Here is a 20,185-nt window from a genome sequence, read left to right as displayed (position 1 = left end):
AACTAAATATAAGTTTAAAAAATATAAAACAGAAAACTGAAAATGAAAATTTCTATTTTACTTGTTTATATTTTGAAGACTAGAGTCTAACAGATGCCACGGACTTAAACTACGTTTATATTTTCGCCCTGACCGGGCCTGGAACTCACGATCTACGACACCCAATCGCCTAGCCAGAAATACCCGCAGCTTAATCCGCTGCTCTTATATTTCCGACTACTGACTGTAACCAATCGTTGGTACAATTATGTAGCTGACATACATGTATGTAACATTTGTACATTAACGTTAGACTTTCATTTAGGTAACAAAAGTTAAGAAACTCTTAAAGGTGTACTGTATGTAGTTATAGGCTGTGTGTCCGTCATAAATAAATAAATGAATAGATACAAATAAATTAACAAGTTTGATTATGAAATTGAATAGAAAAAAATTGTAAATTAAATCATATAACATCGCTCATATGTAAATGTATACGTACATTATTATATACAGTACAGCACGTGCTTTATTCTAAGTCACCTTATTTTAATCACCATTCATACGGAGGTTTCTCCCATTTAATCTTATTATGGGTCTTAATAAAACTCAGGTCGCTCATTCAATGCACATATATTTCATGGTCCCGACTGTATACAACTGGCATTTTTCAGATCCGAACTTGCTATGATAAACATAGCAACAAGGAAGACTATGTTTATTTTCTCTCATACATAAGCGGCTTTTTGTCAAATCACGTGACTTGCTACAAGGGCCTAGGGTTTCGAGTGCACCGGTGAGAAAACCCACATCAGACAACTTGCCGTTAACTTGGCATAAATACGATGGCCTCTCCGGGAAATATAACGGCTGCAGAGGACATAGATATGATGCACGGTTACTATATGATGTTTGGCACCGTGACTCTATTTACCGGATTGAATCTCGTCATAACCAGACTTGGTACCCCAAAGACAGTTCGCGAAGACCCATGGCGCTGGAAGAATATCGTTATTTCATGGATTCATGCATTAGTTTGCAGTATATGGGATATTACATGGTAAATCTGACATATTTTGTTCTTTGATCTGTGTCATACACGTGTTCTAACCCTGATGACATGGAGAAAACCGAAATGATTCATCGCGTAGGTGTTCAGAAAATTATGTCGCTTACATCAATCAAAAAAATTATATTTAGCATTCATCATCAACACATATATATCTTAACAACATGACGTACCGAGCATATCAAAGGGTCCAGTTTTGATCTTAGGCTGTCATTATATTTTTACATGCATTAGAAACAAATTCAGTTGATTGCTGTCAATAGTTGGTGCATAAAATGCAAGACAAGCTAAATTTAGTTGATGTTTAATTTCGGATCAACTATTAAAGCCGATATCATGGATATTGCTGTTTGTCTGGGTTTATCATAATGTGACTTACTCTAAAGCATTCCTTACAAAAACAAGAACCTAACAATCATCATATATCAGTGCTTAGTACATATTAATGATTGCCATCCCAGGCAGTGATTGTAATCCAGTACTACAATGTAAGAACAAGCTATAAGCACGTGTGATAATCGTTGACATTATTGAATTAAGTAAACGATGTTGGAAAACTGCAGTTCATGTAATTATTAAACACCTGTCAATGTCAATTTTCATTTTGCTTTGCAAAGAATGAATCCAGGTTAATAATGAATGAATAATCTTGATATTTGTTGTTGTCATGAGTTGTGCATTACTGCCCTTCATAGATAAATATCTGTTTGTCGCCTGTAACTTTTGTTTGACTAAATAACACCAGTGACATCCTGACGAACTACTAGGCAGATTTCAGTCACAGGAAACATCTTCGTTAAATAGGAATGCAAGATTGAACTTTAATTAACAGTTCTCTGGACTGGTTAATTCAGGTTCCCTAGAGTGACATTGATATCATGACATTGATTTTTTAAAAATGTTAGAGAGTAGAGGCACCCCTCAACACACCCCCCCCCCCTCCCCCCACCCCCATCCTATGTATGTATCTGCTTCTTGTGTGAGGCAACAGGAAATAATGTTGTCGTGGATAAATCCACGGTCCTACATCACCTGGCATGTGGGCTTTAGTTCCTTGGTAATGGAAGTGGTACATATGTAGAAATCCTCACCTTGTAAACACATAATTATAATACAGGATAATGTATGCTGTCAAATTTGACCTAGTGTATGTTTATTTGTCAGTCCTTAATCCTGAGTTCAGTTTATGGTCAACACAGGATAATAAACACAACCTGTGATTTTTTTTTAAAGTTATGTGCCTTAATTTTCTAAGAAAATTTCCAATACAAAAAGCATTTTTACTTTTTGAGAAATAGTTCTACCTTTTGTTAAAAAATCTGAAATTTTATTATTTTAATTTATTTTTCAGTTTAATATTGTATCCAGATCTATTTGATGACCTGATTCTTAATTCAAACTACATCGCTTTTCTTATGATTCCATTTTCAACAGGTAAGTGTTCATGAACTGACATACCTTGGGTGATGGTAAATTTCAGCTTTCTTGACCTACTTTCAAAAGTGTTTGACACATCTTCATATGTTGGCCAACAACATACTTAATTGGATATACATTTATGATAATCTGATGCCTAGAAGGATATAGAATAGTCTGTTCTATAAATAAGTTATAGGAAACTTCAATTTATAGATATATACATGTTTATTTTTTTACTACTGAAAATTGTTTGATCAATGTCTTTGTGTGTGTAAGACAGGCCATCCAAATATAGACATTTAGAGTAAACCCTTAATAAGTTAAAACATAATTCAATGAATATTTGTTGAATCAGTTCAAATTATATGAAATTATGCTTTAGAAAATGAATATGAGTTTGAAATGTCTTCTCTATGTATCTCCACCAGTATGTAAACACAGAGACATGTTATCACTTCCAGTACTGAAAAGTGCTTTCAATTCAAGATTCAAAATTTCAAGATATGTTTTTGTTAATATTAATTTATGAAATTGGATAACCAAAAAAATGTTAAGCCCACAGAAAATATCAGATTTGTACATGTATTAGAAAAAAAATTGTTTTAGTCAATCCTGTACTGTATTTATGTTTTGTGTTTTGCAGGATATTTTCTATATGATTCCATTGATATGCTGATCAATAAGAAACTACGTCAGAATTGGGAGGTCACAATTCATCATATTGCTGTAAGTGTACAATATGTAAATCATGTAGTCCACTATTGAATCTTATTAGTCCCCTACTGGTGAAACCGGGAGGACTATAGGGTTCCTCCTTGTCTCTTTTCTGCACTTTACCCAGCCATACTCCAAAGTATGCTGGTGAAAGTTGGTATATAACTTCAGTAGATATAGCTACAGATCAAGTTGGAGTTTAAGGGTTTTTGGGGTCAAGGTCACTATTTTTGTTTGTTATACCATTATATAGTGTTAATGCATTGATGGGCGAATATTTTCAGTATTAATACTTAACTTTTGAAATTTTCCCGGTAATTTACGGTAAACCTCCGATTAATTCGAACACGCGGATAGTTCAAACACACATTTTTTTCTAGAAAAACAGTAATTTTTTAGCTAGTAATAGTTCGAACTCTGGCTGTTTATAACAGACACCATTTCGGATAGTTCGAACTTGTCAAATGAAGAACGTAAAGTAACATTTTTACCGGCAAACTCCATTGAAAGCTCGCGACCAGCCTGCCCCGATGACCGACCCAGAAAAAATGCCAAGATTTAAATTTGATCAACAAGCACGTTTAGGTTATTAGATTGTATGCGTGATCATTAGAATGCGTCTGTGATTTAATATATGCCACATATTTTAGTGTTAATTTAGTTTTTGTTACATTGCAAAATACACCACCCACGAGACAGCTGATTGCAAATGTAGGCCCCGACAATGTATAAATAACATGCGATATGTCACCTTTAAATTTTTCTACATTCGAGCTGTGGGAACAAATGTTCCTTTGGTACACAGCAACAAAAACAAAAAAACAGGTGAATGGTCAACACTTTTCTGTGTAAGATAGTTGCTGTCTGAAAAATAGTAAAAAAAACCAATGTATCTTGTGAAATCTAATCATATTGAAAAGTGTACTTACCGTAAACGGGGTTATTTCTCTTTTATGTGTTTGTTAATCTTGTAATTTTGATCTGTATACTTGGATTATTTCTGTGATCAATGTAATTCTTTTCTTACACATGTTTTATACATCATAAAATTATATGCACGGGGGAAGTCTTTGTCATAAGTTTCTATGTTTAAAATAATTTTTCGCTTTTAGAATAAAGCAATGAAAAGGCATAGCAAACAAAATATATTTTTTTCCGACTATGAACTGTGTAAGTTCCTCTCAAGTTTAAAAAAGAAAACATTACTACCTAACTAGGTTTATTTATTTATTTATTTATTTATCTATTTTATTTATTTATCTTTTCTTTATTTCTTTTTGCAGGTGGCATCCATGTTTTGGTTTAATTTCCATCAGAAGATATGCATTGCGTATAATGCTTTGGCATTGATGGCTGAAATAAACAGCTTCTTCTTGCATTCACGGAAGTTATTACAGATGATCCAGGTAGACTATAACTCCACATTTTATAAACTAGTGTGCCTCTGTAATATTGTGACATTCACTCTATTTAGAGGCTACTCCAATGTGCGAATAGTGATTGGAATGTTCTTAGAAGCCGACAGAGTCCCAAGATTTTATTTCAAATGTCTTACAATGTCGATGTCATGTATGACCTTGATTAACGTTGTCCTGTTTTGGAGGTTATTGAAGAGTGATTTCCTTCGTAAGCGGGTAAAAGTGTCAGGGAAACTCCGCTGTGAAATCAAAAAATGCTGAGAGAAATATGAATGGTGATCGTCATATGGCACATATGAAAAAGGAATGATATAGAAATTTGAAGTACAGGACTGGAGATTGAATGTGCTGAGCTGTGATCAAGTCTACAAATGAAGAGAGGGCAATGAGGTCATATACTTAAATGTATTTCATGTAGATTTATCAATAAGTTATAACTTACCCATAAAGATGAGTTCTATTATTCCCAGTATAACAATGAAGTATAAAGAATGGAGAATAGTCATAATTTGTTGTATGTGTTTGCTGTGATGTAATCATATCTTCAGTATTAATATTATTTGTGTAAAATTCAAATCTTGGTTTGATAAACAGATTTTCAACCAAGCATATCTATTGTTTTCCTGTTAATTGAAATTTCCAAAGTCAAATTAGATTTTTTTTTTAAAAACCAAAACTAAACTTTTTGAAAAGTTTGGTGTTGAACAATTTAGATAAGAATATTTTTGGTTTTTAATTTTCTTATGATGTTTTGTAGATTCATAAGAATTTTACAGTTCTTACCAGGAAGATAAATCTTTAAAGTAAATAACATTTAACACGGCTATCATCTATTTGTTATGTACATATATATCTAAATTTATTTCCATTTCTTTATTTTAGTGTAATAAATTTTTAAAACACTTGCCATATAACTAACTCTGAAGATTTGTTCCAAATCACTATATCAATCTAAAATTCTTGTAATAGTGTAATAAATTTGTAAAAATTTTCAGATACTAACTCTGAAGACATGCTCGACATAACTATATAAATCTCTAATTATTTGTTTTAGTATAATAAGTTTACTTAAATATAAAAACACTGATGTCATATGTTTAGGATATGTTACATGATTTGAATATGTGAATACTTATGTTTGATTATTATAGGAAAAACTGTCTTTGTCATCTAGCACAAGACAGGTTGATATCAATATTCCTGAATTTAAGAATATTCCTTAAAATTTTCTATAGGAAAGCATGAACATAATTTAGGGAAGCTCCTTAAATATGCATTTTTCCTTAAATCCGAGAATGCTTTTCTTTGGAAAACTTTGTGTTAAGGGATTTTGTTTAGTTAGGAAACATTGATGAAACCAGGGCCTGGTCGGACACTAACATAATGGTCAGTATTCATTTCTGATTTGATAGTTTTTATTAAAATTGGTTACAATTAATGATATAATGGGTTAGATAAGCTCCCATGTAATTCAAAGTATGTATCCATGAGCCTATAACACTGTCTAAGTATTGTCATAAATCTCTTGCCTTCAAGAAAAAAATGTTAGTCTGTAGCTAGATGAATAATTTAATAGATAAGTTAATTTTATAATACAAAATCACATCTATAGACTATTTCATAAAACCAAAACCTTCAAAATGCTTTTTTCATTGACTAATTTTGCAATTAATGATTAAAAAAAGTAATAGTTAATGTAAAAAAAAAGGTAAAATTGGGAGTTTCCCACAGAAATAGGAAGGGCTGGTCGGCTGTTAATGTTGTTCCCTGTTGTAGTCTTGAAGAAAATAAATTTTCAGGAATTATAATGTTATACAGCAATATAAAACCATGACACATCTTTAAAATCAATTTTGAAAATTATATTTTGATATGTTTTTACTGAGCCTTTCTCCTTTACTGCCCTTATTTAAATATCTTGGTACCATGAAGTCTGAAGATTTTGAACATGAGCCCTGTCTGTACTTATTTGAGTCTTTTTTTCTTGTACGTCATGTATTCAATTAAAACTTGCAATTTTGTAGGTTAATCATTCATGTTTTTATCAAGAAAGTAATCGATTGAAAGCAAAATTTTAAAAGTAACAATATTTCATCCTGGAGGAAGCTTGAAAATCATATCCAAGTTATCTGCCCTTACTTATACCATTGTCATCTGATTACCTCCCCTTGGTCACAATCCGCTGTTGATGCTTCAGTAATTAAAGAGTTCAAGTATAATATTGTTTTCCTGGGCAAACGGATGGAAATAGGCCAGTTGAAAGAATTATCTGTTACATTTTAAAACCTTTCGCCTTATTGGAACAGCCACTGTCGTAAAGGTTTAATATTGGGTAAGGTAATTTTCAGTGTTTTACTTACACATCAAGCGGATATGGTGGCAAACAGCTCGCTTCAGAACAAAAGCAGGGACACATAATCAAACATAACAAGCTGATGGTTAATAGTTTAATACAGGGTAGGACTTATATTGGTGATGCATATATATAAGCTAGCTGTGTTGTAGTCGTATCTAGTGCTGTGTAAATATAATGTAAAATATTACTAAAACATAACTAATCTACTTCTCTCATCATACTCTACTTTAATCTGCTGCTATCAGTTACTATATATTTAATTATTACTTTGGCGAGCGACTTGGGACAAATTCTCGACCCATGTGACGGCCCATATATATGTATTACATGTGTACTATATGATATATACGTAATACAGATATAGACCATTGACTGGGGAATGCTTGCATGATATAGTACATAGACTGTGGCTGGGAAGTTGAGCCAATTCCTGGTGTCTATGGTCTGAATTCTTTGACATTAGAAGTGAGCACTAAACATGGAGGATAGATAATCTCCCTTGAATTGCTTCTGAAGATTTGATTTCTTCGGACTGCTGCACTGTTAACATTATTTTTCACTTTTTTCCTCCAATTTTTTGATGACAATGTTATGACTTGATAAGATTCTTTATTAGAAATGATTGTATGTAATGGTTGATAAGGATCATTGTTGTGAATTCACGAACAAAACCAACTTATTTTCATTGTTATGTTTGAAATCTTTTTCTTCATTTGTTTGAGAATATGATGTTTATACATGTGCTGGACAAAAGATCTTGTACCACTAAGGACTGTAGATGTCTCTTTTTTTTTTATTTACTCGCATATTAATGTCTGTAAAAATGAATGAATGGAGAGAATTACGATGAGGAGCTATATGGTATGGTTTACATGAATAAAAAAGTTATTTGTGTACTGTACATGTATGTGAAGAGTATTTTTAAGTACTTGAATGTATCTTCTTTTTCAAAATTTTGTGTGTAAGATTTAAAGTTAATTGTCTAATTCTATTTTCTAGGCATAACTATGTAGATTTATGTGTTCTATTTGTATATACCAAGTTTTGTACAAACTTACCAGTAAATTATATATTGCTATATGATGTGTGTGTGCTTAATTATCCATGTTTATCATTTACTATTAACCATATTTTTATTGTTATTTAAGATAAAACAAAACCATTTTTGTATCAAAATACATTAAACGTAAAAAGCATAGAGTTAACTGGTAATTTGCTTTTTGGGTAAGATACATTTTCAAGAGACATTTATTAATAATAAATGGCTCTAATAAAAATAATTTATTTCTTGAATAGTCATTTTCATTCTTTACAAATATCCTTGTGCCAGTAAACTGATGAAAATAGTGGTATATTAGAGTAAAGACAATTTAAATGTTGATCCATTAATATTTTTGTAAAGGTACCATACGCATTTAATATAATATGTCACTATTTCTGTTTGGCCGTGAATGATCTGTTAACAATATTTCCCTTCTACGACAAGCAGAACAAAAGAATGATAAGAAATATTCTTTCATTTTGAAAAAAATCTGCAATTTCAAACAAGGTGTTTGAGTCAATTTGGCTTCTTTACATAAACAGTTTTATTATTGGAACAGGAGTAAATTATTCACTTTTAGGGTTATAACATGAATTATTTCAAGGCACACTTAAGAAGGGTTATCCTTTTTATTTTATTTTCTGCTATTACTAACTAAATATTTTGTACATTGAGTAAGTTGCGACTTCCGCCTCCATCCGATTTACTTTTTCTATATATGCATATCCCTTCCCTAAATATATAGGCCATATATAACATCCCTGTTTTGTAAAAAAAAAAAATGAAAATTATATAGATATAAAATTAGATATGTTAATTGTAATCATGTTACATTTTTGTTTGTGCATCTAATGCAGTTTTTGTATGTAAATTTAAGTCAAATTAGTATTTTTCATTAAGATGTATTCATTTCATGCTGTTTTCAATGAGAACAAATAAAAACCAATCAAATTTAGCCTTATTAAAATCATAAAGCAATCAAATTTCGCCTTATGATTGGTTAATTATTTTTGGGTCAAATATGATGTAAACCAATCAAATTGGACCTTACTGATTCATTAACCAATCAGATATACTGGTACTCTGTAATAATGTTACCTTATATAGTTCTAATCCATTTTGTGTCTTGACTTTTATTCTTAACGAATCCAAATTGGCTGAATTGTATCTACCATTAAATTAAATATGACATAGATAATTTTATATTGACAATTTTCATTGAACCAATCAAGGCTTTTAAATATTTTTTCTTGTTCTGGTACACACACATTAGTTTCAATACTTATGGTGTGAAATGTATTTATATTTTAACCATTGATGGTATGAGTAATATATAAGATACGTACGAGTACATTTTTAGGTCACCTGAGACAAAGTCTCAAGTGACCTATTCTAATCTCCTTTTGTCCGTCGTCGTGCGTCGTCCGTCGTGCGTCGTGCGTCCGTAAACAATTTACATTTTCGACTTCTTCTCCAAAACCCACCAACCAAATTCTATGAAATTTAGCAGGAAGCTTCTATGGCTAAAGGTCAACCAAAATTGTAAATTATATGGTCCCCACCCCCCAGGGGCCTGAGGGGCGGAGCCAAAAAGGGTCAAATTGACTAAAACTTCAAAAATCTTCTTCTCTACTCTCAGATATGCTGGAATCAAACATTCTTCATAGATGGAAGGGTCTTAAGGTGCTTTAATAAAATTGTAAATTTCATGACCCAGGGGTTTCACGTTTGCCCCTGGGGAGGGGCTAAACTTTACTATAGTTTATATAGGGATATCACTTTTTTGACTTTAATTTATTTTATCTCTATTGGAATTCATTCTAATTTTGTAAACATTGTCAGCATGGGATGACAGTTTGATGGCATGCACATGTTGGCTCTGACTGACCCCCAGGGGCTGATGGGCGGGGCTAAAAAGGGCCAAATTGACTGAAATTTCACAAATCTTCTTCTCTACTCTCAGATATGATAGAATCAAATACACTTCATAGATGGCAGGGTCTGAAGGTGCTTTACCAAAATTGTGAATTTCATGACCCTGGGGTCTCAAGTTTGCCCCTGGGGCGGGGGTAAACTTAACTATAGTTTATATAGGGAAATCACATTTTTGACTTTTATTTGTTTTATTTGTTTTGGAATTCATTCTAATTTTGTACACATTGTCAGCATGGGATGACAGTTTGATGGCATGCACATGTTGGCCCTGACTGACCCCCCAGGGCTGATGGGCAGGGCTTAAAAGGGCCAAATTGACTGAAATTTCAAAAATCTTCTTCTCAAGACTGAAATAAGGTGGAATCAAATACTCTTTATAGATTGAAGGGTCTTATGGTGCTTTATTGAAATTTTAAATTTCATGACCCTGGGGTCACAAGTTTGCCCCTGGGGAGGTGGTAAATTTTACTATAGTTTATATAGGGAAATCACATTTTTGACTGATTTGTTTTGATTTCTATTGGAATTAATTCTGGTTAACATTTTCAGCATGGAATGAAAGTTTAATAATATGCATATGTTGGCCCTGACTGACCCCTAGGGGCTGATAGGGGGGGCAAAAAGGGTCAATTAAATAAACTGAAATATTTCAAATCTCAGGTGACCGTTAAGGCCCATGGGCCTCTTGTCTATTTTGTACTTAATATGGATACCATATCTGGTGCACTTTGCATAGACATTAAGTTTTCAGGGTTTAAGGTAGTTTTATACCTATATAGACATAAGCAAATACCGACTATTTATGAAAACCAATAACCTGTCAGTTTTTTTTAACCAACACTAGATTGCTTAAGATGGGTTTAATGTAAAACATGTTTTGCAAGTTTTGTATCATTATTAGTGAAATTGATATTTGATATTTTATTCATGAAATTATTATTGTTTTGGTAGAGTTACATGTATCTCCATTGGATTAAAGACATGCATATATTAATTTATATACAAGAACAGTATTTTTTCTGTGAAATCTGAAATTTTAACTATTCTATAGAAAAATAAGACTGCTGGCGTTCATCTCAAAGTTTTCTCATTAGCAGGATAGAGCTTCTTGGAACTAAAAATAAAAAAATTCATGAATCTCATTATTTTGGGAATAGAAATCTATACAGCTCAGTGTTGATTTATGTCTATGCGTACTATCTATACCTAGTACAAGGTCTGAGCTTTTCTTGGCCATTGATGTCTACTTGATATCCGGTGAATCATGTCGGTCTTATAACTGTTCTGACACATGTTTGACATAGTTTTACAGCAGAGTAACTGACATTTAGTGACTGAAGTTGATATATATTAATTCATTGTCTATTTCATTAATAAATCAACATGTTTTGAAGGTCGTAACCAGCAGTTTCGATTTAAACATAAAAATAATGCATGAATTTAAATTATTTTTGATTTTGATAACAAATGTTGGACATAACTTTGTTAAATCACATACTAATGGGGAATATTTAAAAAATACTTTTTTGACTTCTGGTAGTAAACAGATTTTGAAAAAAACGCCTAGTCAACTATATTGCCAAAATAGATGTCAAAATTTGTTTCTACTCCCATCTCTATGTTCTATACTAAAGTATCTATATCGTACACGTGAAGTTAGTTTTGATATTTATCACAAGGAATTGTAAGAAAATTTAAATTAATTATAAACCATCGTTATTCTAGAGTTGTCACAATTTGCTTGTCACATTTATATATTCAAAAACAATATCTAGTCTTAGAGTTTGTCTATGTCTCCTTACCTGATATGGGCCTTGCTATCAATCAATTTTGTGTGATGTTAAAAAGAAAACATTATACTTGTTAAATTAGCATCATTTATCCTACGAGAAGCAACGTAAACCAATGGTTTTTATCGGATTCCAATCATAAAAAAAAGTCATTATAGGAGCGGGTCCTCTGGATTCTCAAGTGAATCAGCATTCTGCAGATAAACAACTGTAATACATCAACTATAAGTATTTTCCCATCGGTTGCCAATATCATGATGACTTAAATAACTATTTAAGATGTTCACATTTTAAGTTAAGTGTTTAATCATGTGTATTTGTGTTTTATGAAGCTTTTACATATTGTAGTTATATTTTTAGATTTATATTTAAGATGTAAAAGGTACGTTGATCAATTCATGCACAAGCTTCATGCTTATTATGCCTGTAAATGATAGGGTTTAGTTGGTTGAAAGATTTAAATTAGGAACTAAAATTGATTTTTTTCCTCTGGTATGATGTTATTTTATTCGCAAAAAATAGAATAATGTAATTAATATGTTTTTTTTTTTTTTTAAATGTTTGAATTATATCTATGCATGTATTGTCTTTCAGAAACTCGAGATCTAAGTGCTCAGAGTACACAAAAGATTTCAAATAATAACAGGTACTTTTGAAACATGAAAATATAAATAGAATTGCTAGAAAGATATTCAACCAATCATATGTTACTGTAAGATGTCCAGATTTTATACATCGTGCAGATGTGCATTGAGCAAATATACAAAAATGTCATGGAAAATATATCCTAACAGTTCTCATTGTTTTCATATTAAATATTTGATTCATTAATGAGTATTTGATTAAAATAAAAAAATGTATTTGATACATGGTAGAACAAAGTTTGATATTAAAAAGTCATTAAAAGGGATGTAGAGAAATATGAATGACACCTTTGAAATGAAAAAAGATTAATTGGTAGTTTAATTGTGCTTATGACTTGTGTTTCACAGATGAAGGTAAGGATACAGTTTTGATCAAATATAACCTAGTCTTCATTGGTTATAGAAGATAGTATGTTAGAGGATATAACACACAAAAATCATCAACAGAACACATTAAATAAACCATTGTATATTGGTGGAAGTGGAGACAAACTTAACAGAACTGATTACATTACCTTTTATATTAAGTATAAATCATATATTTAGTTACAAGTTAGAACGAGTTAGTATGATGACTTGTGCAAATTATTTAGTGTAATTTTAACAATGCATATTGAAATCAGTTAATTGATGGGATAATTAATATAATAAATATTTATGCGAATGAAGAAATCACAGGGATAAAAAGATAATTATCAATAAAAAAAGTAGTTATGTGACTAGAAATTGTCATTGACCTATATAAGTATTATTATTTATATCTAGATCTGAGGTGAATATCAAATTACGTTAACCAAGGATAGATGTGTTTTTCCATGATTTCGGGTTATCCCGGTGTCCCAGACAGCATTAACAGCTTACATCAGTTAAGTGTTTGTATATTTTTTTTATAAAACATACATTGTATAACTATGGCTATGTATATCTTATTTCGAAAGAAGTGTTTGTTGACGAACACATGTTACACTTACCAGCAAATCACCTTTTTATTCTGAATATACTTATTTTTATATGACAGTTAACTTGATATCTCCCTAACATTTATTGCTTCTCTTGAGCAATGGTTGTACATCAGTTATTTGTGTAAATCATTACATGTGTGTTCGTCATTATTCGAACCCAAATAATGAAAGTAAGTGTTTCCGTAAATTAATCGATTTAATTTTGCGATAAAAATTTGTATTGTTTAAATCATTTAATGATGTTGTAACTACCGGTATATATGTATGCTTATTTATCAATAATATATTGATATAATGATGAAACCATAAATACAAACCATTATGAAATGTATATATAATTTATTATTCAAATCTCAAATTGATATAATTTCTGTTGATGTCAGAACATGACTATGAACCATGTGTTTGTTTTATTAAAGGTAAGGTATTTTACTGTAATTAAGAAGTGCATTATATGCCTCTGTTAAGTCACAATCTCAACTACCAATGGAACATTTATGACAGTTGTTTGAACTACAGAAAATGAAAATTTCAATCAAAAATGTGGAACTTTAATGATTGATATTTGAGTATTGAACAATTTTTGTATATTTTGTTTGTTTCCCATTTAAAACGGAAGCTTCTAGAACACAAGTACAGTGATGCTATATGGTATTTAAGGCATACAAACATATTTTTTCACTAAGATTCATTTATGAAATTTTATTTAAATGCACTCACAATATGTGAACAAATGAAATATCTAAAAGGGAAATACTTATCTAAGGTATTTTCTATCTAGTGTGAAGGAGAAAGATCTTGATCTAGCATTTCTTCCTCTTATTGCATGTTTTATAAGGTATTGATGTTTTGAGAACGAAGGCCTGTACATGCTAAGTTAGTTAGATGCTGGTTTATGATCTATCTGACTCCACCTATTGCTAAGTTTCCTCTCACCAATTATTGTTAGTGTTCTGTCAGCATGCAGGCTAAGTATCCCTCGAGGCTAAGTAACCCTGTAGCCATTTTTAGGTCACCTGAGACAAAGTTGACCTATTGCGATCACCTATTGTCTGGCGTCGTGCATCATCCATTGTGCTTTGTAAACAATTTACATTTTCAACTTCTTCTCAATTACCAACAGGCCCAGAGACCTGATATTATGTCTGTAGCATGCTGGACAAAGGGCTACAAAGTTTGTTCAAATGGATGATCTTGACCTTCATTCAAGGTCACAGGGGTCAAATATGCTTAAATCTTTAAACAACTTCTACTTGATAACAAAGAGGCCCACAGACCTAATATTATGTCTGTAGCATGCTGGGATAAAGGTCTACCAAGTTTGTTCAAATGGATGACATTGACCTTCATTCAAGGTCACAGGGGTCAAATATGCTTAAATCTTTAAAACAACTTCTACTTGATAACAAAGAGGCCCACAGACCTAATATTATGTCTGTAGCATGTTAGGATAAAGGGCTACCAAGTTTGTTCAAGTGGATGACATTAACCTTCATTCAAGGTCACAGGGGTCAAATATGCTTAAATCTTTAGAATAACTTCTACTTGATAACAAAGAGGCCCAAAGACCTAATATTATGTCTGTAGCGTGCTAGGATAAATGGATGACCTTGACCTTCATTCAAGGTCACAGGGGCCAAATGTGACCGTTTAGGCCCATGGGCCTCTTGTATACCGCTTTGTTTTTTTTAATTTCCTATGAGGACAAGCCAATCTGGATATTAGAAGTTGTATTCAAGGTCCTCATCAAACAGCTTAAACTCCCAATCACTTAATAAACTGAAATGTATCGTTATTTTCTGTATTTAACTATGGTATTGATGCTCTACCATTGTGTGATGCTGCTGGTTTGAACGTTCAACGTTTTTTCCTGTATTGCCAGGTTGTTTGAGCATAACAAGCTATTTATAAGTCTGCTTATTAGGTCGAATATTTTATAAAATCAGATGAAATGCGACTATGTATTAGATTGGCATCAATGACCTCATGCATAATTGCACAGAAAACTTCTTAGAATAGAGGGGTCTTTTTATTTTTTCATAGATATTTTTATAAACTTTTGTATAAAGCTGGTTGTTTGTCGTATATGTGGTGCAAATTTGGTTTGATCAGTACTGCTTTATTTTTGTTACCATGAAAACAAGTTTTATCATTAAGTAAACAAAACTGTTGGATCCAATAAGTTGTACAGTCTTGGAATCTTGGAATGACGGAGTTAACTCCCAACACTTCTAAGGGTAGTTTTATAATCTCACACTCAATGATTGTGTACATTGAAGCTTGTCTGTGTGGCATGTATATGTGCATATAAAGTTTACGTTTGTTAATATATCGCCAATATATATAGAAGCTGATTCACTTGTTTGTTGTGTTCCTAACTGTAGTTGTAATGATTTATACGTGATATTCTCAGAATTATAAATCAGTGCTTGCCAATTATTTATTTACAAAAAAAAAACAAAAAAAAAAAAACGTGGCTCAAGCGAAGTTGCAGTTATTGTAATTCATTAGCCTGAACATGGTCTTCCATTTGTCACATGTCAGTGTTGATGGCCTGTATCGACAACTCAGTAAATGTGAATGTTTTGTTAATGTTCTGTTTTGCTTTTGACTCGTATCAACTACATGTAGTTAAATGGCCAACATTTTGACAGCTTAGACACTCTCAGTTTCCGGACACAGTACCATGACACACCGCCCAGAAATGAAAAATATCCTGGCCTCAAATACAAACAACCTATGGGGCAGCAGATTTTCTCCATAGAGCTCCATAGTTGAATACCAAATGAGATAGGATCATCATTTTATGTCCGTCATTTTAAATCATTTTGTTGATGGTCAAAATATGCACCCGATCGTATTTAGCCCGTGCACGTGGAGAACGCTCGTGTTGCCATTTACCATTTGATATAGTAAATTTTATACTAGCAGAAAAAAGAAACGGAAATTCGGTTTTTCAAATGTTACTTTTAGAGATGTGGTCTAAATTTAGTTAAATTTCACACTGAGCTACCTTCGTGCACTGTGAAAATATTTTCAGTTAAAATTTAGTCGTTCGTGACGTCGCTTGACGCTGCGTGCTTTCAGCAGATTATTGAAGAAAGCGTGCATCCGGGGTACTCATGCACCATATGTGCTGGTAAATAATAACAAATCAAACATTGGAACAGTACAGATCAGTTACACAACATTTCTGTCCGAAGCGATCGTACAGCGAAATGTCGCGATTGTGTGAAGTCGATAGGGGTAGGGCCGTCGCTCTAATAATGCAAGGGCATTCGCAACGTAATGTATCCCAGCAATATTTTGTACATGAGACAACAATATCCCATTTAGTTTCCACCGCTTGGAAATAATAGTATTTTAGGTGTAAAATATCATATTTTGGCCCCCAAAACCTTACTACCACATCCATCAACCAAAATCTAGTATTGCTAGTGAGGCACACAAAGTGTTATATGAAGGTGTTTCAGAGGATTCCACGGTTGTTATGAAGCACATGACTGAACTTTTTAATAGACTAGATTCAGGTCTTGCCCAGATTGAAAACCAATTAAGTGATAAAGATTGATCAAGTTCTTTGGCCGCTGAAGTTCATCAGTTAGAACATGAGATGAAGAATATTGATGTAAAGTACAGGGAAATTCGTGATTCTGTATCAAGTGTTATCAGACAGTCTATCTCAAAATGATGCCCAGGACCTGAGTGATATCTATGACGATGTTAAGTCTTGTTTTGATCAGAATAACATCACTTTAACCAATCCCGAAACTGCTGATGACAAGCACGCAGTTGACACCACTCAAATTCTTGACGATTTAAAAGAGCTGCATTCTGAGAGAATTACATTGAGAGATCTTGCGCAGGCCTGCAATGCAGGTTGATGAAAAACAACCTCATATTCCATGGACTACAAGGGGAAAATCCAGGGGAGTTCACTGAAAGGGATTTCCTTTATTATGAGCACGGGATGGATTCGCACGGATTTTCGGAATGAGCACCGTTTTGGTAAGTTTGTGAGTGGCAAGTATCGAGGAATAGTGACTGGATTTATTCACCACAATGACATATAAATTGTTCGAGAAAGTTCTTCGAAACTGAGGAGTTCTGGATACTGGACCAATGAATACTTTTCGGCGGTAATGGAGGACCCACGTCGTAAGTAATACCCTGTGCTTAAGCATTACAGAAGTGAAGGGTGTCGAGTTAAGTTGGTACATGATCGACTCTACGTGAATGGTAAGCTCTACTATGATGTCCCCTTGTAGGGTGTTAGAGAGACACTTACATCTCGATCTACACAGACAGAAACCATCCAGCAGTCCTAGTTTGGACCGTATGGCGCGGAAAGGATGTCATAATTAAACATTTTTGCCTAGGCAAAATTATTTTTGCCTAGGCAGAAATCGAATTTTGCCTAGCCAAAAATAAAATATTGCCTAGGCAAAACTCGATTTCTGCATAGGCAAAATTCGATTTCTACCTAGGCAAAATTCGATTTTTGCCAAGGCAGAAATCGAATATTGCCTAGGCTGAAATATTTTTGCCTAAGCAATATTCGATTTTTGCCTAGGCAGAAATATTTAATTATGGCATCCTTCCCGCGCCATAGGACCGGACGCCCTCTTCTGGTCCACGCCATTCCAAGCGTCAACGTCGATTAAGTACGCACTCGCCGATATAGGGATATCGGGGGTATTAATGACAGTCCTGTGACCGGGCAAAACATGTGACTGATACCGATAATCATATCATTGAACGTAAATGGTGGATTTGAAAACATACTTAAAGTTGTCGAATTCCACAATGTTATACCTAATTACGATGTTATTTTCTAATCCGAGTGTTGTGATTCCTAAAGACATTGAGTTAGAATTTGAGGACATACTTAGTTGTCGTACCAAGGAAATTAACTCGCTGTACACAAGGCGGCGGGCTTGTGTTACTAATTCTTTATACTATTCTTAAGGAGGGGTGTCAATTTGGTCCCTCTGGTGGCTATCACCGATCAACTTTATTTGTCGATAGGCATTTTTAAGGGTAATTGTTTTTTTCAATTGGTGTTATTTTCAACATATCAATGCGTCATAATTATGAAGAAAGATTCCAAGACATCATTAAGTTTCATCAAAATTGGACCAATCAGGAAACTGGCCCTCCGCTATATCTCCTCTTAACTCGAAATGGTCTTTGACCCGACCTTAATTTCATCTCGTGTCGTGACCACCTAACCTCAATATATCTACATGTATATACAAGAAAATAAAACTTAACGGTGATAGTCACAAGAGGACCCAAATTGGTACTCCTCCTTTGTAAATGTAGGTCATGTTTGGTTTGATACAATTATACCGGTTACTCTTGACCAACGTTTGACCAGTTGTACTGACAATCTAATATTGTTATTTACATATACAGGTGTATTCCTAGTTCATGTCGTTTTTATTTAAGCATTGATGTCATTTTTTTTAGTTTCATCGGGGTATGAAACAAATTTTGTTTGCAAACTGTATGAATCCGCTACGCGGATTCTTACAGAAGTTTGCAAACACAATTTGTTTCATACCCCGATGAAACTAAAAAATAATTGACATCAACGCTTATAATTAATTTTTGAAAATGATTTTCTAATTTAAAACATGTTTTATGTATAATTTTACTGGTTTTAATTGGGATTCTTTTTCTCAAATCAATACGCAACGTCAATTGTCGTATTGTGACGTCACATTTTTCGCGCCATTCTCGGAATTTCTTTCATAGAAGAATGAAAAGAATTTTTCGACCAATCACATTTCAGTATTTACCATGAAAACAAAGAAAAATTAATTATTAACACTATGAATGTGATATCAATTCTTGAAAACTTTATAAACGAACATTCTGAATCCACAAATGTAATGGTTATAAGCGACTTAAGCAGTCGTACCCATGCGAATGATGATTTTATTTCATTTGATAACTCACATGACGCATATAGTCACATATTTAACCCATTTGTATTTACTTAAGTGATACCGATGAAGAAAGGAATTCTGTCGATCAGAAATAATCCTGATCCATGAGTTTACTAATTCCGTACTCGATTATTAAACCTATGTTTATCCTCAGATCTTAAAAATTTGAATGGTAGAGACATAGATTCTGTAGTGATTTTACTTTCTGCGGTGCAAATGGCATGGGTGTTATTGATTTTGTATTCATACCATTCAGGATATTTTCTGTTGTTAAAAAAATCATGATTTGCAAATTTGTTGAATTTTCCGATCATGCTTATATTGAAATTCACTGTAACTGACGACGACGACGCAGATTAAATTCAACATTAAGAAATGTTATTCGACACATTCTGTTCCTATCCGTAAAAGAAAGAGTGCCTGAATCCTGGAAAGTAAGTCAAAGAAGCAATATTTGAGTGCCGAAGGTGATATGTTGGAGTATATTAGAAAACATAAACTTTAGTATTTTTATAAAATAATTGGTAAGAAGAAAGTTAAATCACCAGTGTTAAACGGTAAGCAACTGTACAATCATTTCAAAAACCTGTCTTTTGTACAAGATCTAGCCCATAGTGACGACTTTAACCTTACAGACGATGACAAACTTTTTGATGAATCAGATGATCCTATTTCTTTTTTTGAATGCCAATTTTAATTCATTTCAATTCAACATACCGTAAGGTCCAATAATATAATGGTAACCACATGTTAATTGTGTTTAGTTTGTTTTTGTTTAACGTCCTATTAACAGCCAGGGTCATTTAAGGATGTGCCAGGTTTGGGGGTGGAGGAAAGCCGGAGTACCCGGAGAAAAACCACCGGCCTACGGTCAATACCTGGCAACTGCCCCACGTAGGTTTC

General features: G+C 32.9%; 1 protein-coding gene across 1 annotated transcript; it reads left to right on the top strand.

The window, feature by feature from the left end:
• The first annotated feature begins 754 nt into the window (after positions 1-754).
• Positions 755-9,351, top strand: LOC117332471 (TLC domain-containing protein 2-like). Its single transcript, XM_033891388.1, has 4 exons — positions 755-1,039; positions 2,400-2,482; positions 3,111-3,193; positions 4,465-9,351. The coding sequence occupies exons 1-4, from the start codon at positions 825-827 to the stop codon at positions 4,858-4,860; spliced, it is 777 nt and encodes a 258-aa protein (XP_033747279.1). The 5' UTR covers positions 755-824; the 3' UTR covers positions 4,861-9,351.
• The last annotated feature ends 10,834 nt before the right edge of the window (positions 9,352-20,185 follow it).

This window comes from Pecten maximus, chromosome 8 (genome assembly GCF_902652985.1).
Source record: "Pecten maximus chromosome 8, xPecMax1.1, whole genome shotgun sequence".
In the NCBI taxonomy this organism is placed as follows: Eukaryota; Metazoa; Mollusca; class Bivalvia; order Pectinida; family Pectinidae; genus Pecten; species Pecten maximus.
The sequence above is the reverse complement of the archived record's forward strand: the minus strand, read 5'-3'. Positions and strand labels throughout refer to the sequence as shown.

Excerpts from the sequence above, each read along its gene's own strand:
- LOC117332471 (XM_033891388.1), top strand. The coding sequence starts at position 825 with ATGGCCTCTCCGGGAAATATAACGGCTGCAGAGGACATAGATATGATG. Across the intron at positions 1,040-2,399 it reads AGTATATGGGATATTACATG|TTTAATATTGTATCCAGATC; the intron begins GTAAATCTGACA and ends TTTATTTTTCAG. Across the intron at positions 2,483-3,110 it reads TATGATTCCATTTTCAACAG|GATATTTTCTATATGATTCC; the intron begins GTAAGTGTTCAT and ends TGTGTTTTGCAG.